Raw genomic sequence first — 24,628 nt, forward strand, 5'->3', positions numbered from 1 at the left:
AGTGTCCAAACTTTTAAATATTGACCAGTTGTCAGTCCTTTTTCTAATGTGAAAAAGGCCCTGATCTTTATCTGAGAGTAAGAGAACGACCATTCGTTTTCTGATAGTATACAAAATAAAACAATGCCTATGTAGTTTCCGTAATGGTGTATGACTACTTATAGAATATGCACGTGTCCAGTTCTTACCAGAAATCCCTAAAACCATAACTTGGTTAAAGCCACAGCACTTTCAGAGCTTTAGGGCAATGCGCGTTGCGCTTCTGTTTTTCTCTTCCTTCCCTGTCTTTTTATAACTCCAAAGAAAGAAAGCAGCAGCGAGTGGTGCTCTTTAATCAGCGAGTGTGGGGAGGCGGGCCCGAGGTGCGGGCTGTAATGCGATAGCGGCTTCGTTCTGATGCTATTTCATACACGCGCTGCTGCTGCGCTGCTGGAGGACGGAGCGCTCACACTCACCAGACGACTCGGCAGCGAGAGGAGCGAAGGAACAGTGTACTAGCAAAGCCGAGAGCAAGAGACTGTTTTACAAGCTAAATCTGCTACAAGGGCAGTACTTTAGCCTTTTCTGATAGATACAGGGCTATAGGTGTATTGTTCGATCCCGGACGCGCAAAATTATTTTTTAGATACCGATTTCAGCTATTGTGATTTTTGACTAAGTAAATGCGCTGGAGGCAGAAACTCAGAATTTCTTGTGACTGGTTTTGAAGGCAAGCTTCATTCGAGATAACGGCTCACGGAGTGTCAACCTGGTGGAATAGAACGTCATACAACACCTCAATTTGGACCGATAAGACACATTTTATTTTATAGTATTTGAGTCTAATTTATCTACTGACTGTCTCTTCGGACCTAACTCTCATGTTGGGATTCTGAGAGACTGCGCTCACTAAAATGCCTCTTTGAAATTTGTTTAATAGAAAGAGCGCGATATATATAACACTGAAAGAAAATCTAAAGAACTGTGAAGAGTTCGAAATCATAAGCACTTTGGTAAGCCGTGGCCACAAACTGCGAGCTCGCGGTGGATACGCGTGTTACGCGTGATTGAGGGGACAGTTTTTGGCTTGACACGAGGACTTTGGAGCCCCCACTGCAAGTTACCTAGAAGAACAGAGGGGTGAAACTTCACCCTGCAAAATGGATGTATTAATATGGTTGTGTGGATGTTTATTCGCGCTTTGTTACCCAGTGGTTAATGGTGACGAAGGTAAGTTTTCTTGACTGATAGCTAGCTACCCTTTGCCGCCCAGGAGCGCCTGTTCTCACATATGTGCCATTTGAATGTAAGAGGGACAGGCTTGCTTCAAAAAAATACTTGAACTGAAGATGTTTTCAATAGTGCAGACACATTTTCCACCTGAAACAATCATGCTGTTTTCTGACAGTCGGTGTACTATCTGGGGTAAGCTGTAGCACTGCTTAAAATTGCGAATAGCCTAAACATGATAAACCTCGTTCGGCATAGCCAGCGCTTTAAATCACGTTATCACATTTAGTGCACTGGCAAAGGTCAATTTGCTATTTAAGAGTTTTTGAAGTAATTGTTGAATAATGTGTCCAAGCCCATGTGTTCAGGCGCTTTATCACTGACAGAGGGGTTCGAAGTGCGCAGAGACAGCCCGGGCTACTGTTCGGTTTTAATGGGAAGGGTGTATAGCTCGAGGCGTCATCTTGAGCCCCGTGCTCCGGGGCCGTGATCTCCCACACAAATATAAGAATCCTCGACATACGAAACAAATCACATTTTATCATCTTACATATATTTGATTGCTATAGTTGTACAGACGGATTCAAAATATTGGTCAATCTTTCTGGTGACACAAAGTCGTTTTGATAGCTCACCCTAAGCCTCCCATAGCCTCCAAATCAATGTTTTGATAAGAACGATTGTAGCGTACTTGACATAACATAACACAGGCTAATCTATCAAATGTACCAGATAGCAACGTGAGTATTCTGTGATTAAAACATATATTTAATCGCCAGATTAACCTGTGATTTCATTAGTGGATTACGATTGGATTTAATTGGCCTGTCTAGATATCATTATTTACATTTTCGTTTTTATAATCTAATTGCTTTCACAGACTACTAAAGCAATTAGACTTCGTTTTACAGTGTATTTTGAATTGTAATATAATTTATTTTCATTGTTCAATACGATCACCTCAGGTCAACATTGGAAGCCTAGTCTTACTGTCACTAAATAGGTGATGCCTTAATTAGGCTACTAGAACCCATTATAGAGCGTGGAAGGTACAGATTTAGGCTACATTACTTATAATATCCTACAGAAATTTCCAGTAAATCTTCGTACTTTTACCCTGCTGTTAACCACCTTAATGGGATCATCCGCACGAGTATCGCAGGCCAATGCGTTGGCACTCTTATCTTTATGATCTCTATCAACCGAAAAAATGACAGCTGTAGCTGTTTCTTGAAAATCGGTCTGATCAGAATGATGAGATTATTTCGAGTTAAAACGGTTGAGGGAATTTTGCTAGAAGTTGTGAAAAAGCCTTGTATGTTTATATATGAAGTTATATGACCTGAATCAGTTTAAAACTGGAGACTTGAGAGTTTTGGTCTGTGGATCTGCCTATAGAGCAGGCTGCCTCCCTCTGCGTAGAAGTCTGGAGGGGAAAATACTTTTCTGCGGACACTGTTGACCGGCTGTGAGCCTTTTTCCGCTGAGTGTTGCCTAGTCATTTGTGCTTGAAGTCTTCCACCCGTTGAGATTTCTGTTTATCTTAGCTTGAGATGACTACACGTAGGCTACATTTGGCGGGCATTTGAGAAAAACAAATTAAATAGGCGTTATGCATCATGACTGAGCGTGTGCGCTGAATGGACTGTAGCCCACAGGGACTATACTAATTGGTGGTCATTAGACTTGAAATCCATTAGAATAATAACAAAATAATACGTGTAATTAAAATGCTATAAACTGTCAGAATTGTGCTTTAATGTGAAAAAATCCTCCTATAGTTTTCATTGCATTAGGCTATATTCAAGTTAGCCTATATCTAGCCTATATCTTTATTCATTTATGGTTTACACTTTTGATTAAATACCTACTGTGTACCCTGTAACTTTTAACCATAGTACCAAGTGGGGTATTATTTTATTTTTATGGGTCTACAGAACTACAGGATGGCCAGTGGTAGACCAGGGCAGACAAAAAAACCTTGTGCACTGTTAGCCCGCTGGTCGAATGTTCATCCACCTCAGACCATTCTCTCTGAAAGTGAAACAGTATAGCACGGTTGTTCGTGGCAACGCTCTGACTTGGTTGGGTTAAATAAACACTTAGCTAATTATCCGTTGACACATCTATAGCTATGGAGGTGGGAAACAATTATTGGGTTGTGTTAGTTATTGTAATTACAGCAGCAGTGTAGTCCTTGTTGACAACGGGTATGTCCTGTTTACTCGCTGACTGTTTTAAGTTTTCCCAAACAACCTGTGTGCGTGCCTGTGTTTGTGTCTGTAGGAAAGGGCAACAGGCTGCTTTGTTCATGCTGAATTGTTGTGTTGCTTTGTTTTCGACACTAATCTAATAGCTAATCCAGCCCTCCTTTATTATCCATTCTGTTTCTTTTCACACCTGACTTTGGAGGCGTTTTTCTTCGTCTCCATTACAAGAGCTATTTTTCCTTGCCATGCCTCTTGTTCAGTGGTGTGAAATCTATTTAATATTTCATCAGGCTCCTCCTGGTCATAGGCTAGCCTATAGATCATGTAGCCTATTCTCTGCCTGGACTGGACTGGACTAGACTGGTCTAGACATGGCTGAGTTGGGCTGGGCTAGACTGGACTTAGTCAGGCCATAGGAAGATAAAGAAGCTTCTCTACTTTTCCATCAGATCATCTTTGACTTTATAGCCAACCCTGTTCTTCTCTCCGTCACTCCATCTCATGTGGTTCTGTTCTGTTTTCCACTGAGTTTTAATGTAAGACACCTGGCCTGGGTCATCACCCCACCTGAGAGAGGGTGAGGCAGAGTTGGGTGTATCTGATGCGAGGCAGATGTGACTGTTTGGCAAGCTCTCTCTCTCTTTCTCTCTCTCTCTCTCTCTCTCTCTCTCTCTCTCTCTCTCTCTCTCTCTCTCTCGCCCTCTCTCTCTCTCGCCCTCTCTCTCTCGCCCTCTCTCTGTCTGCCAGAGGCCGTTTAGCTTTAACATAGAGAGTGCGATATATCAACTTGTTTCATTTGTTCGATCAGGTGTAACGCTAATCAGATGCCAGATGCTGACAGAGGAACTGTCTAAGGATGTAAACACTGTGTCTGGGATGAAAGGGGAATACAGACGATGGGTGGAGCTCGGCCCAAAAAGTTTTCCGAACTAATCTTGTGATTTAAAGCAAACATTGTGAGAAGTGTTAGAGCAGCCTCGTTTCTAACAAGTCTCCCCCCTCTAGGAAAGTTTTGATAAACATTTAATCGTGTCAGAGAGAGTCAGCTCCATTAGGAAGAAAATCATCTCCTCGCGCTGAGAGAGAATGAAAGTGTAAACCTTGCAAAACAAGGTCAGGACATATTTGCATTCAGGCCAACAAACAAGAAACTTGTTTAATCTTGCGGGATAGAGACTCGGGTGAAAACTGCTGAAACAAACGTTGCTATCTGGATGATATTCAGATGATGGCAGAGAGCAGTATAAATAATGCAGGCCACGTTCTCATCCCCCACCACGCTGCTTAGCAGCATTTACCATCGCTTATGGAGAGGTGTGTGTGTGTGTGTGCGCGCACGGACTCACTCCTGAAGTGTTTGTGTGCTGCTGTATGCTGGGACTGCTGGGACACACGCACACAAACATACCCGTGTTCTCTTTAACTAGGTTCTTACCCTATGTCACTGACTCTCTCGATCAGTCTCTCGCTCTGTTATCTAGCTGTTTTCACTCTCTCTCTCCATCTCTCTCTCGCTGTCTCCATCTCTCTCTCCCAACCACCGTCTCACTCCCCTCATGTGGCGACATTTACCAGAGATTTGTCAACTCAGCAGAAATCCATTACGGGTAGAAACAAGGAACAATCTGTTACTGTAATTCTCAAGCAAGCACCATGAAAGGGTAGGGTTAAACATCGTCCCAGGAGGGTGCAGCATCTCTCTGAGCGGATGTGTTTTTCTCATACACAAACACACACAAGCATACTCCGCTAGTGTCCCCACTCCCTCTTTCTCTGTGTGTGCGTGTGTAGTCTGCTACTGTATAATGTGTGTTGTTGGTATTAGCATGTGGCAGTGTGGAGATGGATAGAGTCCTGAAACAGCAGCCACATAATAATTCATGAGCCCACCTCTCCTGGTCTGTTGCTGCGCTCTGCTGTCTCTCCAGCAGACAGACAGACACACACACACACAGTCACGTAGACAGACAGACAGGCTGGCAGGCAGGCAGGCAGGCATTTTCACCACCTCAGGGTGACCTGCATGGATCAGCCTGCACCAGGAGGTCAAGGAGCACAAGTTCTCCCTCTGTAGAGAGTAGTCAGGATTCAGGAAGTCTCCTTCTTCTCCGCCCTCGCCCCTTCCCGGAGGGACTGGGCCTGGAGGGCCTGGGTCAGGGTCTACTCCAACACAGAATAGCTCTCTGGATGCTTTCCACACAGCTTCACCCCTGGGGGCACCCAGTGTGTTTGTCTGCTTGTGTCTATACGTGTACCTGTCTGTTTGTGTCTACATGTGTGTGTGTGTGTAGGTGAGTCAGTGTGTGTCTGTACGTGTGTGTGTGTCAGTGTGCCTCTGCATACTTGAGCCTGAATCAGCTTAGGGGCGGCCGGGAGAGAGGGAAGAGAGTCTGCGTATCAAATGCCATGCTACACAAAGCGTGTCTTTTAAGATATAATGGCTTCGGAAATGTCACCACTTGAAAGTCTATTACGGTTTGAAGCGCCTGGTCGTCTTCTTCTCCTGCAGTATTTGACTCGTGCTCATTTAAAAGGACATGGGCACATCTCAGCGGCGGCTGCTGCGGCGGCTCAGCCCGTGGTTACGGAGCATGCTCAGTCCAACCTAGGTGACATAAGTGAATATGACAGAGCGAGGGAAAAGGAGAGAAAGAGGTCAGAGAGAGTGAGTGACAGCGGGGAGAGGGAGAATGAGAAAGGGGACATGGAGAGAGAGTGGCATAGACAGATGAGCTGTAATTGTTCACAGACTCAGAGGTGGAAACCAGCCACAGACCCCAAACTGTCAATCAACGACCTCACTTCCTCTGAAGCCCTTCCCAGCATCCCCCTTGCTGATCCTCAAGGAGTGGGACTGAATCTGGAACCGCACCAACACTGTGTGTGTGTGTGTGTGTGTGTGTGTGTGTGTGTGAGTACATGTACAGTATGTCTGAATTAGGACCGTGCATGTGTTTTTGTTTTGGGGTTTTCTCTGTATTTGTTTGAGAGACGGTGTGTGGGAGTCTTGTCAGGGAGCGTGTTTATGTGTTGGTGTCTTCTCATGCGTCTGCTGTCGCAGAAGTGGTTTACAGTAACAAGTTCCATCTATTTTTAGGAGCTAACATGCTCCATTCTCCTTTGGCTGTGCCTTGGCTGTGCCTTGGCTGGTCTCGCTTCTACACAGGTTCTACTTTACTCACTGCGAGTGTGCTACTCTAGTACACTACGCTGGTGCGGTGGCAGTGCAGCACAGTTATTTAGGGAAGCTGCTCTCTACATACAGAACTTCTGCTCCTGCACAATAGGCTGTCAAGTATCACTGAACAGTTATGGATCAAGTACTGTATGCTGCATCAGTGTTTAACAGCACATGATGTTCTGCTGTGTGTGTGTGTGTGTGTGTGACACGTGTGTAATTATGAGTGAGAAGTATATCCATTGTGGCAGTGTTGTCATGTGAAGGGCTTATTCAGTGAGTGTTTATGATAAATAGACAGAGGAGAGGCGATGCTTTATTTCTGAGTCTCTCGGGTCAGAATGGACACTGGGTCCCTTCCATCATCCACAGCATTGAGCTGACCCCTGACCCCTGACCATTGACCCTCACACACACAGCCCGTCTGTCTGACACTTCCTGTCTCCATTGCCAGGAAAGAGTGAATCTGCTGATCTCACCCTGGTCTGGGGTCAGTTTGGTGTTCTCCTCTCAGTGGTTAAAGGCAGTATTTGCGGGGTGGGTCAGTTGACTCTAGATCAGTGCCCAGGAGAAACTTCACTCCCCCACCCTGGCTCAAGATAGGCGGTGTATAAATCCTCAGTTAAGGAGATACGATCAGACAATGTGTCCTAATGTTTACTAGCTTGTCTGGAACACAAGCACGCCCAAGAGAATACAAGCTAACCTACAGGCTGGGGCATAGAAGTGTTTAGGAAAGGTATGCTGTTCCCTGATCGATGTTTACTGGAAGGTTGTTTCACATCTCGAACATAAACAGTATGTTCTCTTTAAAAGGACAGGACAGTTTTTGCCTCATAGTCTTTGGTTGCTTTTACATTAAGTGTTTGAGGCCCGGCAGTGGGCCAGCACCTCAGCATTCCAGGAGTGTGTTTCCATCAGCTGTTTATCTACTAAAAATCTCTCTCTCTCTCTCTCTCTCTCTCTCGCTCGCTCTCTCTCTCTCTCTCTCTCTCTCTCTCTCTCTCTCTCTCTCTCTCTCTCTCTCTCTCTCTCTCTCTCTCTCTCTCTCTCTCTCTCTCTCTCTCTCTCTCTCTCTCTCTTGCTCTCTCGCTCGCTCTCGCTCTCTCGCTCGCTCTCTCTTGCTCTCTCTCTATCTCTGTCTCTCTGTCTCTCTCGTTCTCTCTTGCACGCTCTCACTCTCTCTATTGCTCTCGCTCTCTCTTTCTCTTTTTCTCTCCTCCCCCCCCCCCACCCCCTCCTCCCCAGGTGAGCCATGTGGAGGGCACCTGGATGCCAGTGACGCTGGCTACATCACCAGCCCAGGGTACCCTCTGGAGTATCCACCCCATCAGAACTGTCGCTGGATCATCACGGCTCCAGAGCCCTCCCAGCGCATCGTCCTCAACTTCAACCCCCACTTTGAGCTGGAGAAGCTGGAGTGCAGGTAAAGGGAGAGGGGCGGGTTATCATGGGAATGTGGGAATGAGGGGGGAATTCCATGTTTCTAGAGTAATGCACCACATAATCCGCCATGTTGAGGACAGACTTTCTCGGAAGAGTCTGTTCCTGTTGCTTCTGGTCCCTCCCACTTCCTGTTGCTTCTGGCTCCAAATATCCCATAATTGGCACCTGGACTTTTCTCAGTCCCAGAGCTGTAATTGTTGTAGTAAAAACCATAGATCTTCAACAACGGCTTCATCAACAGCCATATTTACTGATGTTCCCTAGTCATCCAGTTATGGATGTTTCTCCCCCTGTTGGATAGTAAGAGTAATACAACCAAGTGTCGAACACGACAGAAAAAAACAGAGACAAGACTGACAGACATTCTCAATCTTACAACCTGTCTCTCTCTTTCTCTCTTTGCTCCTGTGGTCTATTTGCCACTTACTACCATTTTAGTTTTTATTACTTATTCATAGATTTGTTTCCAAATAGCCACATATTGGTCGGTTTTGACTTTCTTTTGTTGGAATCCGACCATTAATATTTCAGCTGCGTGTTGTTCAAATGTTCACTCCTTCTTCCCTGTTCTCTGTCCAAAAAGTGAGAAGACCACAGTTTTCATTTCACTTTCCCTAAATCCTGCTGTCCATTAACTGGACCAGTGCATTTGATGTTGCATGCTGTATTTAGAACTCTCCCTCTCTCTCTCAATTTCTCTCTCTCTCTCTCTCTCTCTCTCTCTCTCTCTCTCTCTCTCTCTCTCTCTCTCTCTCTCTCTCTCTCTCTCTCTGTCTCTCTCTCTCTCTCTCTCTCTCTCTCTCTCTCTGTGTCTCTCTCTATCTCTCTGTATCTCTCACTTCTGCATGGTCGACTAGTGGGGTTTGCATCCTTTCAGAAAGGAAACTCCCTGGAGGAAACGGCCTGTTTTGTCAAGTCCATTAGAAAACTCAAGTCCACACGAGCAACCTTATTTATTTATCATGCTGCTGTAGCCACGACCAGGTTCACAAGGCTCTACATCCTCTCTACTTCACCTTTTACCCCAACAACCAAACCTCCTTGCTACTTAATAAAGTCATATTGTGGATTGACAGCTTTGTTGAAGGTTGATTGACACTTATTGACTTGACGGACGGGCATAGCTGTTCCTGATCCAGGATGTCAAGATGTGTTAACTGGCTTGTTATTGGAGAAGAGGATCTGTTCTCCATGACCTCAGCCCCAGGCTAAATAAAGACTTAGTTAGATTGTGGTTACATTATATGCAGTGTAGGTGGTTGTGGCCTATTAGTGTTGTGTCCTCTTAGCTAGGGTGTACAGTGGCTATTTCTGTCCGGAGAGGCCTAGGTGCAGAGGCCGGGGCTGGGGATGGGGGGCCTGGGCTGGGGATGGGGGGCCGGGGCAGGGGCTGGGGATGGGGGGCCGGGGCTGGGGGGCCTGTTGGGTCAGGTTGAAATTGAGCTGTAGTGTCCGGGGTGGAGCGGGGCTGTACGGGGTGACTACTGCCATACGTCCTGGCCTGATCACTGTCAGCCCGGGCCCTGACCCCCTTCAAACCCCCACATTCCTCCAGACTAACTCTGGATCCTAGGCTCCCTCCCTCTCTGTGTCTCTATCGGGCTTCTCAGTCTCTCCCGCCCTGTCTGCTGTGGCTCTCCTGGGGATGGCCCCCAAGCACGGGCCTGCCTCCCAGCAGCCCTGGAGCCTTCTCCAAGACACAGCATGTCGCTGGCCTGGTCTGGGCCTCTCTGTGGGCCAGACTGCTGTGGGACAAACAGAGCAGTGTTCTGTCAGATGTCTTCTCGGGTTGTCTCCGAGAAGACATGGGAAGTGATTGTGTGAGGCCCCAGGCTGTAATTCAGCTTCAAACACACACACACACCAAACACACACACACACACACAGAGCTGCATCCATCTAAGTGTGTGTTTGTGTGTCCCCTTAATATGTCACCATCCTCACCCAAGTCTAATAGGGTCATGTAGGTCATGGCTTATGACTCTTTAGCATCTTGGTCCGTCACATGACGCAGCACGTATCCTATGTGACGGTCATCAGAAAGTAGAGCGCCCCATCCTGGGTGCACTGGACAAAGGCCCATCTCATTGATTTAGACATGACACGGTACTTACCATGTATGCTGTGTTTCCTGCTCATACTTGGTATGTGTGGTCACATGCAGTGGCACTAAATGCTATAAAGACTGTGTGTGTGTGTGTGTGTTTGTGAAGCAGCTTTCATCTGTGTGTCCTGTATCTGCTAGCTGGCCAGCTGTAGGGCTCTCAGCAAAGCGCCATAGTTAATAGATTTAACCTGTAGTGTTTCGAGCTGTCACATGTGATTAGAGCTGCAGAACAGCCTATCAGAGGCCAGCCCTGGGGCCAGTGCAGACGGATGTTGACCTGGGTGTCGTACACACTGTTTTACATGCAGTAGACGTGCACATGCAGTCAACCTTGGTGGCTTGCGGGGGGCCAGTATTGGTGTGACGGAGGTGATTCCAGGAGCAGCTAGCATGGACTGTCTGTGCGTGCGAGGCAGCTCTGCGATATGGTCTGGGGGAGAGACGAGGAGCTTGGAGTACTGCGCTGTGGAGCACCCTCACTGGAGATATCTTAGTGGTCAGGAGCCAAGCAGCTTCTGGTGCCTTGTTTGTGTCTGTGTGTGTGTGTGAGGGCGATAGATTGAGGTAGCTTGTTTGTGTGAGAGGAGGTGGAGTGGAGGGGAGGTTAGGGACGTAGGGGGATTGCTGGTCCTGCTCTGGAAACAGCAGCTCTCTGTTCAGCGGCTCAAACTGCAGAGTCAGGGTCCACAAGGGGGCTGCATGTGGGCTTGGCTCAAATCATCATGACAGCACACACACACACACACACACATACGCGCACACACACACCTACTGTAGGAACACAACCCGCTCTGCGTGTGCCCCCTTTTTATAGGCCACATTATCATCCAGAGCGCTGGTGAACGTGTGGGCCCGATGCCAAATGCCTCCTGCCCAGTGCTTATAAATAGATTGATGTTGAATAAATATCATAAGAGCTGGATGATGTATCGTGGTATATCGGTAATGCTATCATCAGAGCAGCATGCCAGAATGACACGGAGATGAGGGAGTTGGGGGGGGGGGGGGGGGGTGTTGAGAGGAACAATCTTTTATATCCTATATTCTTCCTCTTTTCTGCAGTCCTCACCCAACTGTTTCCATTTCCGTCTGTGCTACCTCCCATTTCATGCCGTCTCCTCTCGCTCTCCCTTTATCTTTCTCTCTCCTTCTCTCTCTCTCTCTCCCCCCCCCCCTTCTTTTCGGTCGCCCTCATTCCCTCCAGCACCCATCCCTAGTCAGATGTTATCTCAGCACCATATTAATATGAGAGAGGCAGAAAAGTAAGTGCTTCTCATCCCGTCTCTGTTGATACATAGTAAATACAGAGTAGAGCAGAGACGGAGCGAGCGGGGCCAGGAAGGAGAACTATACATTATACAAGTACCATTGTAAGCCACCGTTGCACCATTATCTCTACATTTCCACACAGTCTGAATCAATCATTTAACAGACTCTTCAGGCTGGGGTTGCTCAGCAGGCAGATGTCGTTCAGCGGAGCTCTTCTGAGGTCTAAGGCCTTTGTGTTCTGGAGGAGTGTGCCAGTCTGATAAGTAGACTGAGCTTCGACAAACTGGGGTTCGCTCTCCCACTCTGGCCTGCCCCATGTTTTGCTCTCAGCATAAGAGACCCGGCTGTGTCCTGGTGTTGCTTCCTATGCTGTGAGTATAGGCAGCCACCAGGACGGTAGTCTGAGGGGGCTGGCGGTCACCTGTCCAGGAGGACGGTTGCTACCTGGAGTGACATGGCAGAGGTAGGGAGTCTTGACAGTAGCCTGAGGGGAGAGAGAGAAACATGGAGAGAGAGAGAGAGTCAGACAGACCGTCATACAAACCGACAGACACAGTTACACAGACGGTTAGCAAGACAGTTATAGCGACAGACAGACAGTTACGCAGACAGTCAGTCAGTCAATCAGAAAGTCAGAGAGCGAGAGAGCGATGCAGCGAGAGGGATGTGGACAGATTAAAGGAAGGGGCAAAAAAGCGAGAGGGAGCGAGGGTGTTGAATTGACGGGAAGCCTATGGGCTCAGGCTCTGCTGCTCAGCCCACAGCTGAGAACAGACAGCTGCTGCCCGGATAACTGTGTTAGCATCAGAGCTGGGGCTGACGGTGGCTACGACCTCTGGCCCTATGCTAGCGTCGTACAGTTGTCACACCAGAAAGGTGCAGTTTTGTGAGAGTTTCCGTGTGTAGCGGACTGAATTTTTTGAACGTGTGCGGAGGTGTTTGTGTGGAGCTGGTGTAGCGGAGCGGTGATGATGACGAGGATGATGATATCAGTCTTGCGATAGTCTCTAGAGTAGGCTGCTGTTGATCAATGTCTGTTACTGCTGTAATGAGACATCGATTGGCCTTCTGAGACAGAGCCTGGACAGCCCAGTAGGTGTGTAGAGAATATAGATTACACACACTCTCAAAAACACACACGCACACACACACACTCAGACAAGAGTGCCTCGTTGTAGAGTACATATTATTATTAATATTATGAGCTAAGTTGACATGGCTTCATTTGAGATCGTGGCTTGTTGTGACCCTACAGTAACGGGAGCTGTCCAGCGGTAATGATGGAGGAGCAGGCTGGTGGCGTGTGAGAAGCTGAGATGGTGTGCTCTGTGTGTGTGCAGACTGGTCTCTGAAGACATGGAAGGGTTCCTGCATGGAAGGACCCATGACACCCTCATAACTCATGGCTGTCAGGGCTACTGTTTACAACAGAAGGCCACTTCTCACTTTGTGTGTGTGTGTGTGTGTGTGTGTGTGTTTGAGAGCCCTGCCAGAGCAGACCATTCATTCCTGAATGTAAACATCTCAAGTTGAGTATGTGAGTTTTTTTTGCAAGGACTCTCCCATGGCCATGCTCTGCTGGCTGTCTCTGTTTACTGTGTGTGTGTGTGTGTGACTTCTCCGTCACCCAAGTTGTGGGTCTGCTAAGGACCCCTGATGATTGAAGTGTATGTGCAGGTGTGAAAAAAAGATCCCGTCCTGAAAGAGTGAAGGTGTGAAAGGTAATTACCAAGCAGCAGAGGTGATGGGGGGAGGTGCACCAGTACACAGACAGTCACAAACACACAGTCACACACACACACATCGATTTACTTCAGCATGGTGTAGAAGTCTGGATTGGGTGGAAACATTTTCCCTCCCACACTGGATGCCTGATCCTCCAACCTGTAACAATGTTTGATTCGATGTACATCGCTGTGATACAGAGGCCTCCATCCCTCCACCCACTTCCCCGCCTCTGCGCTGAGACATCCAACATCTATGACTAGATCATTACAGTTTCCATACAGGCAGTGGGTAACTGTGACCCCCGGCCTCCAACTATGGCATGTGTTTGTGTAGGCTAGGCTCTACAAGAGAGGAAGGACAGAATGAGGGAAGGGGGGGACAAGACAGAGAGAGATGGTTGGAGAGTGTCTCCCCAAAACTGTTATTGTCGCTGACGTGGCAACGTCAGAACTAGTTGGAGAGAGGGTGGAGTCTGAACTCGTGGGCGCCCTGATGCGCCCTGCAGCACTCCTGGGACTACACTACCCAGCAACCCTGACATGTATCTGGACTACAACACCCAAAGACCTATATATCTTATATGTATATGTTAGAGGGGAGAGGAGAGGAGAAGAGAGGAGGGGAGTGGAGGGGAGAGGAGGCAGTTTTGCTCTGAGTGGAGGAGGAAAAGGGAGGAGGGTGGAGCCAGGCAGGGGGTTGGGGGGGTGGAGGGCAGGAAGGACACCTGTCTCTGTCTGTCATGGAGGGGGGGGGGGGTGAATGCAGTGTCAGGTTCCCCTCCTCCCCTCCCTTCCTCCCACTGACACGGTGCCACTAGTTATGTGCCTCAAAGCAGATTGGAGAGAGGGAGACGGTGAGAGGAAAGAGAGGGATGAAGAGAGAAGGGAAGCCAGAGAGAGAAACGCACAGTTCTGAGGAGTAGAGAGTAGAGAGGGCGGGCAAAAGAAGAAGCAACAGCGTCACATCTTCATCCTGAGCCGAGCAACAAAGATATTTTTCGAGGAAAGAAAAAAAAAGAGAAACACTGGCAAGAGGATAAAAGGGTGGGTGGGTGGGGGGGGGGGCTCAAACTGTGACTGTGTACCAGGGAACATGCAGTTGTCACTGGCTCCCCAGTTCCCCAGCTGATATGCAGCGTGATGCCGGGGGGTAAGAGGGGGGGAGGGGGGGGGGTTGTTATCTTGTCTGTACCTCTCCAGTCTGTCCTTCACTCAGCACAACACTGCAGCAGTGACTCTCTCATTCGCTTCATTTGCCCGCTCACGCACGCACTCCTGAACGCTGAAGAGCTCCTTTCTCTCCGTTCCGCACCACAATGTCTGTCTCTCTGTATCAGTAGCTGGTGATGGCCTTGAGGGCCCTGCTCATACTGTGGTGTGCAATAGCTTCAATAACGGCCTCTTCATGCGCCTTCAAAGGCGCTACACACACAGCTCTCTCACAGCCCCAGGCCCCTGGTGAACTCAGCCTGTGACTGTCACGCAGGTCACAGAGTCAAGCTGCCCAGAGCCTGGATTTCAGATGTTGATTTGGGGATATTTTGTTTGTTTTACCATTCGTAGTCAATTGAGACTGAACTGCTTTGGACCATGTCCCTGTGGTGTAGCTAACTGGTTCCAGAGGGGGTTTAGAAGCAGTACCACTGCAGCACAACATCTATCTCTCTATCTCTCCCTTGGCTCTGAAGGGTCAACTCTCTGGAGGGCACTGCCCTGACCAGGACCAGGACCTGCTCCAGCTCCGTAACACAGAACTGAAACCATTAAAGGAAAAACTGACCCCCAATCAGCCTTGGGGCATCTTAGTTCTAACGTGTTTTTATGAGGTGCCACTGAGAGAGAACAGACCCTATTAAGACAGCCGTGCTCACAATAGCTCTTTGTAGCACACACACACACTTACAGTAAAACCCTCCCACAAACACACACATACACACACACAAACCCAGACGTACGGCTGAGGGTTTATTTTGGAGCAGACAGGTGTGTTTCCTGTTGTTGGTTGCTCAAGAAGCTGACAGGCAGGAATCTTTCAAAGACAGGAGGACAAAAGGAGGAGGAGAGGTCAAGGCAGGGTCAAGGAACAGGAGCAGACAGAATTAGACCGCTGCCAGGGGTTATCAATAACCTCCACAGACACAAACACAAGGGTTGAACCTCGTTTGAGGGACGCACTCTGGGGTCAACAGAAAGGAAGCGGGCCGGAACCTCAGTGGTTATTGACCATGTTCACGACGGATGATGACAACCCTCCGACTAAACCCTCTTGGCTGTGTTCCCCACAGGTATGACTTCATCGAGATCCGCGACGGCAACTCGGAGAACGCAGACCTGCTGCTGAAACACTGCAACAATATCGCTCCTGCTCCCATCATCTCCTCCGGCCCGGTCCTCTACATCAAATTTGTTTCTGACTACGCCCACCAGCTGGCTGGCTTCTCTCTGCGCTACGAGATCTTCAAGACAGGTTAGTCTCTCAAGCTGTCTTACCTCCAACCTTGACAAACTTGGTTGGCCTGTGCTCCCGACAAAAGGCGAGAGATTAGATCATCAATCTTGGGATGTGTGTGTTTCTGGGCTTGGGTGTGTGAGGGCTTGTGTGAACATGCCCATGTGTGTATGAGTGTGTGTGTGTGTGTGTTGGGCCTGTGTAGAGGGTTTCCCTCTAGAGGCCCTGGGCTGTAGCGGGGCCAGCCGTGACATCTCTCCTTCACGGGGCTGAGGGACGAGCAGCACGACCAATCAGGATCAAGGAGCGCAGGGAGGAACACAAACGGCCGGCGGCCAGCGTCTTCCTCCTGAAAGCATTCCTGGGATGCCTCCTTAATTGAGTCCTGATCTCTGGTCTCTGGGGAACAGGGCAACAGGGGATAGTGCGTGTGTGTGTGTGTGTATTTTTGAGGATGTGTGTGCGTGTATCTGGGAGGATGTGTATGTGTGTGAGTGTGTCAGAAGGATTGGGGCACTACAGAAGCTGAGGTTACTAACACAACACATGCAGTGGTCAGGGCTTGGAGCTGTCTGGGACTGCTGGGACTGGGAAAGTTTGTGTGTGTGTGTGTGTGTGTGTGTGTAGTTTGACAAGACCCACCCGGTGGACATAAAAACAACAGGAGTGTTAGTGTTAACACCCCAGCACTCAGAGCTTGAGGGAGGAGAGTGAGGGAGACAGAGGGAGAAAGTGAGAGAAACTGAGAGACTAGTCCAGTGTAGGAGCGGGGAGTCTCTCTCTCGTTGCGTAGATAAGAAAACACTTTATTAAACCGCAGGAGGGGAAGTTTGGGAAGAACTCCCCCAGAGAGGATGGGGTGACACGGTATTCCCCCCCACCCCCAGCTGCTAGGATACTGTCCCCCCCTCCCCCCAACCCTTCTCTCCTACTGGACGGCTCTTGCCCTCTCACTGTGCTGACCCGCACCACTGTAAGACATGCTAGCCTGTGCTAGCATAGCCCGGCCTACTCTGCCAGAGGGACCAGCCAGTTTGGTGCTGTCATGATGAAAGTGGTTGGAACATGATAACAGTTGCCATGGCATTAGCTAACAAGATCTCGTTATGCCGGTAGGTGCAACCGAACGTCTGTGGGTGGATGTGTGTGTGTCTTTGTCTTTGTGGGTGGGTGGATGTATAGTATACACGTGTGTGTGTGTTTGAGTGTGTGTGTGTGTGTGTGCATGTGCATATGGATATATGTGTGTGGCAGTCTATCTTTGACCCAGTGAAAGCTGGAATGTGATGAATATTTATGTCCTAACATGCCACCCCTGTCTCTTCCCAGAGACAGAGAAAGGGAGAGAGAGAGGGGGAGAGAGAGGGGGGAGAGAAAGCTAGGAAGAGAGAGACAGAGAGAGAGAGAGGGGGAGAGAGAGCTAGGAAGAGAGAGACATAGAGAGAGAGGGGGAGAGAGAGCTAGGAAGAGAGAGACATAGAGAGGGGGAGAGCCAGAGAGAGAAAGAGAGACAGAGAGGAGCCCAGTGTGTGTTTATGTGTGAAGGTATCTTCTGGGCCAATGTGAGGAGCATGGAAGGGATGGCTGCCTTCTTTCTTGTGATAGTATCTTGGATAAATACACTGCCCTGAGGCTTGTCCGCCCCCAAAACACTCAGGCAGCTGGGAGAAAAGCCCCGTCCAATCCCTTCCTCTCCTCATCTCGCAGACAGGAAATCAACATCTGCCCCCACCTTCCTCCCTGTCGTTTTGAGAACCCTTGGATATGTGACAGGCTTACCTCAGACAGAGAATAGGACGATATGGGGGAGGGGGTTTGGTGTTTTGGGTGTTTTGCTATTAGCATTTCAGTCTTTTTAGTGTGGGTCTAGCCGAGTATGAACCCTGTACCGTAATATGGTCCATGCTTCTGTCAGTCTTTGTTTTCTCTCCCTGGGTTGGTTCCCATGGTGACCTGAGGTATTCCGCGGACTTGACCTCTCCTGAGAATCTGGCAAACTCTGAACCTTCACCTTTTCGGACCTTTCCCATGATGCCCCTGTTGTTTTGGCCTGAGACTGTGAGAGTCCAGTCTGGGCTGGTGTAGCCTAGGTCTAGTCAGACTACCCTGAGGGGTTGTAGATTAAGACTGCGTCCCTCCCCCCCACGGGGTGGAGAGGGGGTCTGTGTGTACCCTCCTCTCCCCCTTCTACCCCAGTCTCCCCGCCCTCATTACTGGGCCCCCCCATGGTCACTAATCAGACAACACCCCCACCCACCCCCACGCCCAGACAGACGCAACAGTGGCGTGTCCATACAGTGCTGTTGCCAGGGTTACAGTAGGAAGACTCCCAGAAGCCCCTGCCCCACCGCTAGGGCTGCAGAGCCAATTACAGCTCACCGTCTAACTGCCCTGCAGCTGTTGTTCTGCCCCACAACTCACACACACACACACACACACACACACACATACACGCACGTCCATGTACTGCATACACGCGGCCTCACTCTGATATACTTACAAACACACCACCACACACACACACATTCTGAGGAGTCTGGAAGCTACCCTGACAATCATATCGTTAACCGCTGCTGTTGACGATTATACTGATGGCACAAGCTCTGTCCCAGTCTGTCAACCAATCAGATCGCAGCGCTACTGTAGCCGTACCGTAGCTTCGATCCCACTGAAGTGGGTCCAGACCTAAACCAACAAACCTGTGTTCCTTTATCGGGTCAAATATGGCTGACTGGACCGCGTAAGGGTTGAAACAAGTCAGACAGTTGGTCCAAATATCCGTCACGTGACCTCTGCTGAAAGGAGACGGGGCCGTGTGGGTGGCGGGACGGACAGAGTCGTGTAGAAGAATGAAGAGAGGAGAGGGGGACGAGGGACGAGGGAGAGGGTGTAATTGTGGGGGATCAGACTAATGGCTTTGGCATGAGAAACTAAGAGTGAATAAGAGTGGATGCATGCGTGCCAAGTCACCACACACACACCCACTCACACACACACACGCACACTGCCAACGGGAAAAACCCTGACAGACTGTGTATCGTCACCCCAGAGATCAGTCATCCATAAGCCCCAAACTTGCTTCTACCCAGCAACTCCGTGCCAAACCCCTGCACAGAAAAAGTGTGTGGGCCGTTCATTGGTTGTACAGTAGAGCACAGAAAGGGAGGGGCGTGCGTTTGGCTATACCGAACCCCTAACAACACACCACAAACCGGGGTGTTTTCACCATGCTCACAAACATGAATTAATGAGAGGGAACAAAGCGCTCCTGGCGTTGGGGTCGTTCAGGCGTTCTGTCCATACGCATGCAGACCCACGCTAGCTAGCTGGCCAACGGACCACGCAGGGGGCTGGGGGCCCGGCGGGCGGGCGGTCCGGGGTGGAGGGGGTGGGGGGTGGGGGGCGGGCTGGGGTCAATGCTTATGAGGGAAGGTCACAATAACACACTAGATAGGCTGGGAAATGGGACAGAGACAGACAGGACGCACACAGACAGACACAGACAGACAGACAGACAGACAGACAGACAGGACACAAACAGACAGATAGAAAAACAATCTTATTGTCCACATCTGTGTCATCAGTGTTTAAGAGGATATCAAGGATTATAACATATCCTGCCCTCATGTGTGGATCTGATGTGCATAGTGACACACACAGTCTGATGTCATGTCTGACCTAGAGAGGAGAGATGATCACAACTGCAGCCTATCAGCAACCTGGGCCACACGGGCGAGACAAGCTTCTGTCCTCTCACGCTACGCTCTCTCTCTCCCTCTCTCTCTCTCTCTTATCTGTTTCTCTCTTTCTCTGTCTGTTTATTGCTCTCTCCCTGTCTCTCCTGTCACGCTCCTCTCTCAAGGCATTTTCACTCAGAGATCCCACAATATTGCTGTTAAGATGAACCCTCTTTACGGTGGCTTTGTTTGTTGACACTGAAGCAAACCAAGGCGATTATAATGCTGCCCCGTGTGTTATTTTAGATAGCATGCTGGCGTTGTGGAAATCCAAGGCGTGACATCGCCGTGTGTGTTGTTCCGCCCAGCTCTACCTTTTACACAGATGTCGACGCGGCTCCTTCCTCCTCTGCCGGCTTAATGCCGGTTCAGCATTGACCACCGTGTTCCATGTTATACAGAAGTGAGAGGCGGCATCAAGGTGCAACATTCACGCCTCGGAACGGGCTGTGTACAAGGGGCTTACTCTCTCTCTTACTCTCTCTCTTGCTCTCTCTCTTGCTCTCTCTCTCTCTCTCTCTCTCTCTCTCTCTCTCTCTCTCTCTCTCTCTCTCTCTCTCATATAGGCTGGCATATTAGACTGGCATCTCTCCCCTGGTGTCCCTCTGATGTAGTGGGTGACAGACTGTGCGCGAGTTTGTGAGTGTGTGTGTGTGTGCGTGTGTAATGGGCTCTGGGGAGTGGTCCAATGAAACTTCATACAGACAAGCCTCAGCTTGTCTTGCAAGGGTCAGACCCATCTCGGTCAGACGACACACACACCACACACGCACACGCACACACCTACATACATACATGCACACACACACACACACACTGTATACACAGTGTATATAGAGAGAGAAAGAGAAAGGGGGAGAGAGAGAGACTGTTGACAGGATGAGGGGAGGGTGGTCTAGCAGGAAGGGGGGAACAGAATATCATGGGATCAAAGAACAAACAGACAGTAATCTGCAGCTCTTAACTCTTAAATAACTGTAATACCTTCACTATTAATACCCCCTGACCAGCTGGGACCCTTGCTGCAGTACATACACATACACACACACACACGTACACACACTCACACTTTTCCTCTCACACACAACCAAGCACAGAATCGAGCGAGTGGGTGAGTGCCAACAAGGCCACAACCCTTGCACGCACAAATACACACACGCGAACAACCCACACACATTTCAGAGGTGTTTTCTTCATTTCCTTAGCAGCAGTACAAGCAAGCACCAGACTTTGGGACGCAGAGATGAAAGAGTTCCCACCAGAGAGTATATTCTAGTGTACTGGAATGAAGCTATTCATGGTGCCAGGGCTTCTTGCCCATGACACAGTGTTCTGTATGTGTTAGCTAGTTAACAGCACTGCCACATTTGTGAGAATGTGTGTGCGTGTGTGTGTGTGTGTTTGCAACAGCCCCAAACCACCTGAATGAGCTGTACAGTATCTCCATATGGGAGATGTCACGCTACACCAGAGACAAGCCCCCATGGCTTCCTCTGCTGGGCGCGTTTGTTTTCCGACTCATCACGGCTCTTCGTTATGCAAAACAAGGCCCGTTTTCAGCAGCTTCATGTGCCTTTTGTAGAGAAGCTGCTGTGCAGACAGGGACACGCGCGTGAAATATGAAATATGAAAGGGAGCCACTGAGGGAGGAGGCGGCGCCCGTTAGAAGGCTCCAACAACAGGCTTTGTTCCTCCATCCTCCACTAGATGGGGAATGGCTGGATGGTGTTTGCTACGTTCTGTGCCGTGTGTGCTGTGACGCACACCCTCACACACACACACACACGCTGCTGAGCTGGACGGTGACACATGGGCTGTCAGCAGGGGGCTTAAGCCTCCCACTTTCATCTGATTCTCGGTCCCCCCCCCCACGCTGGCTATTGATTTAGGGACGGAAGAGGGGCTAGATGAGAGACAGGGAAAAGTGAGGGAGGGGCAGAGGGGGGGAGTGGACAGGAGAGAGGAGATATCTTGATAGTTGTCAGGCGATAATAAGATACACACACGCACTGTGGCGTCTCTCTCTACAGCACATGGTCATCTGACTGCAGACACGGTGTACCGGTGTATGGCCAGGTCAGGTTATGGAATTGGATCGCAGGTTATGTTGGTTGGTGTATGTTTAACAAGATTTGTCATTCAGTGTCCCAGTCTCTCCTGGCCTTAACTCTCTCTCTCTCTCTGGCCCGCTCTCTCTCCTCTCTGTCCTAGGGTCCGACTGCTCCCGTAACTTCACCATTCCCTCGGGCATCATCGAGTCCCCCGGCTTCCCTGACAAGTACCCCCACAACCTGGAGTGCTCCTTCATCATCATCGTGCCCCCCAGCATGGACGTCACCCTCACCTTCCTGACCTTCGACCTGGAGAACGACCCCCTGCCTGGAGGAGAGGGAGAGTGCAAATATGATTGGCTGGAAGTGTGGGATGGCTTGCCTCAAGGTAAGTCTGCACCAGCCCTAGTCCCTAGTCCCCAGCCCCAACCCTAGTCGTAGCCTCAGCTCTGAGGTTCTCGTCCTATAGCTATTTTAATTGTAGCGTGAGATGAGAGGAGAGCTGCATAGCCCAAGGCCTGCTATCGACAGCACCGGGCCAAACATACTTTGCTATAGGGGTGGCTTGGGGAAGAGGAAGAGAGGAGGTGGAGGATGAGGGAGGAGGAAACCAGCACACCAGCCATGTTAACTTTTATCACCAGGGTTTAAAGTAGGGCGTGAATAATACAGCACTGAGAAAGAGTCCCTGTCTGGAAGGAGCACAGTCAAATACCCAGGTTCTCTCCCTCGCACCCTCCCCCCCCCCCCGCACACTCCTGCTGCCCCCCCCTTCCCTCCTTCAAACAGAGGGGGTCAGATAAGTATCTGCATTTCCCATGATACACCTCTTCAAAGAGCTCAGTCTGCAGCCATGGAGGCCAAGGGCTTTGGGTTTGAAAGGTTGACAAGATGAAAATTAAAGAGAGAATAATTCTTGAAATGTAATCACAATACAGTACTCTAGTGGAGGAGATAAGTGACCAGGGGAATACATGATCAGGATGCAGTTGCCTGTGGTCACAAGCAGCTGAAAGAAGAAAAACTCAACTGGAGAATTCTCCTCTCCCTTCTCCTCCTGCCTTCTCCTTTCTCCTCTCCTCTCCCCTCTCCCCTCTCCTCCGGCCCTCTCCCTTCTCCTCTCCTCTCTCCTCTCTGTCCTATCAAAAAAGAGTTATTATTCCTATTTGCTCAAGAGCCCTATTTCAAATATCCACCCACTCCAAAAAGAGAAGAAAATCTATACTTCTGATCGATTATGAGTTATTTCCTTCCTCCACTGCCACATCCCAGCCCAGGGAGAGAGGAGGAGGAGGAGGAGGAGGAGGAGAGAGCTTGGGGCTGTAAGATGAATATATCTCAACCAAAGACAGAGATCACCCCTTCTACCCCTTCCTCCCCCTCCGCCCACTGCCCCCCTCCCCCTCCAGCCGTGAGAGTGTAAATCATACTAATCTGTTGTGTTGACACACACAAGTCCTGGTATTACCGAGGGGGGTGGGGGGGCGGATGTTGCCTTGTTACTGGGAACACGGGCAAACTGGGAATACTGCAAAAGTGTGTCTAATCCAGGGACAGAGGAGGGAAGGATGGAGGGATGGGGCGAGGGAATGGAAAGGATAAGCGATTGATTTTGGGGATAAAGAGAGGAAAACGGTGGGTGGGAGGAGAAATGGATAGTGAGATGGATGACTGGGGGGGTGACTGGACGAGAGGAGGGGGGGAGGGTGGAGAGAACCTACCCAAAGCCCTGTGGCGCTTTGTGTGAGATGACGTGCAGAGATGGGGCTTGGACATGGCTGTATTGCCCCACTGGGACCAGGACTTAGACCGAGACCAACCTGGATTTAGACCGCACCCATCAATAAACCAAGCTGTCTTGTGCTTGAGTTAGTGTTCACTAGGCCCTACTGTACAAAATGCTAAATTCATTATATTGACTAACTAATGTGCAGACTTCCGATGTTGTCCAATAACGTACTGGGGAGTTAGGAATATAGGTTTACATTTAGCACACACAGGGCCATTTCACTTCATATGTATTTCTGTTATTAGAGATCTGTTTTTGTGTTTTGTGCCCCGGCAGTGGGCCCTTTGATTGGCCGATACTGTGGCACCAAGATCCCTCCGGAGATCCAGTCGTCTACAGGGATCCTGTCTCTGTCCTTCCACACGGACATGGCTGTGGCCAAGGACGGCTTCTCCGCCAGATACAACATGACACACAAGGAGGTCACTGACAGTGAGTGCAAGTCCTTACATCCACCAAGAATGTGTGTGTGTGTGTGTCTGTGTTTGTCTGAACATGCCCTCTCCCCTCCCTCCCCAGCGTTCCACTGCAGTAATGCGTTTGGGATGGAGAAGGGGAAGATCTCAGACGACCAGATCTCCGCCTCGTCCTCCTTCTACGACAACCGCTGGTTGCCACGGCAAGCGCGCCTCAACTACCACGACAACGCCTGGACCCCCACCGACGACAGCAACAAGGAGTACATCCAGGTAAGCCCCCCCCCCACACACACACACACACACACACAGAGTGTGAGAGAGTGAGAAAATGTGCAGAGGGACAGTGTAGAGATTCAGGACTTACAGTCTGAGAGTGATCACCATCACAGTGACCACACGCCTGTCAGTATAAGATACTGGAGCTCCATACCACTGCAGCTGAATTCTGCTGACTGGATGATGGAGTCCCACACCTGTAGCGGTGTGTAAACCACGATGCCAGGAAGAAGTTTAGAAGCCAACCAGATGCTGGCATGTGCAGAGTTATGGGCCTGTCCCCATGAGTTATGGGTCGACCTCCATAACCACGAAAACCCTCCAGCCTGGACTGGACTCTAAATTCCCCCAGCCATGCTGCTGAGGGAGGCAGGAAGTGCCCAGCTCCAGGCCCTGTGCCAGTCTCTCTGCCGCGGGCCAGGACGGGCTGGTTCAGGGCACCTCGTCTGCCAGCGTTACCTTTAGCGGTGCTGAGCCGGCCTCCTGTCTCCAGAGGGGCCCAGGGCCAAGGCCACGTGTGTCCGCGTTCCTGCCTGTGTCTCAGCTGCTCCCCTGTGTTAACACCTAGCAGAGAGGGGCCCCTCCCGTACTGCATACACACACACACGTACGTACGCACACACACACACAAGCGCGTACGCACATACACACAAGCGCCTACGCACATACACACACGCATGCAGACATACTTACAGTACACGTACATAAACAGGTACGCGCACACACACGCACAAGCCCACGCACACCTGCTCACGCACACA

At 49.8% G+C, this 24,628-nt stretch overlaps 1 protein-coding gene across 5 annotated transcripts in view; it reads left to right on the forward strand.

The window, feature by feature from the left end:
* Positions 1 to 443: 443 nt before the first annotated feature.
* Positions 444 to 24,628, forward strand: part of nrp2b (neuropilin 2b) — a 60,448-nt gene continuing 36,263 nt past the window's right edge. For all 5 annotated transcript variants that reach the window (XM_084688566.1, XM_084688567.1, XM_084688568.1 and 2 more), the window contains exons 1-6: positions 444 to 1,209; positions 7,846 to 8,023; positions 15,432 to 15,613; positions 21,544 to 21,771; positions 23,449 to 23,604; positions 23,692 to 23,861. In XM_084688566.1, coding sequence (XP_084544692.1) covers positions 1,140 to 1,209; positions 7,846 to 8,023; positions 15,432 to 15,613; positions 21,544 to 21,771; positions 23,449 to 23,604; positions 23,692 to 23,861 — 984 coding nt within the window. In that variant the 5' untranslated portion in view covers positions 444 to 1,139. The remainder of the gene's footprint in view (positions 1,210 to 7,845; positions 8,024 to 15,431; positions 15,614 to 21,543; positions 21,772 to 23,448; positions 23,605 to 23,691; positions 23,862 to 24,628) is intronic.

Source organism: Hypomesus nipponensis, chromosome 23 (assembly GCF_054491055.1).
Source record: "Hypomesus nipponensis isolate SF chromosome 23, ASM5449105v1, whole genome shotgun sequence".
NCBI classification, from domain to species: domain Eukaryota; kingdom Metazoa; phylum Chordata; class Actinopteri; order Osmeriformes; family Osmeridae; genus Hypomesus; species Hypomesus nipponensis.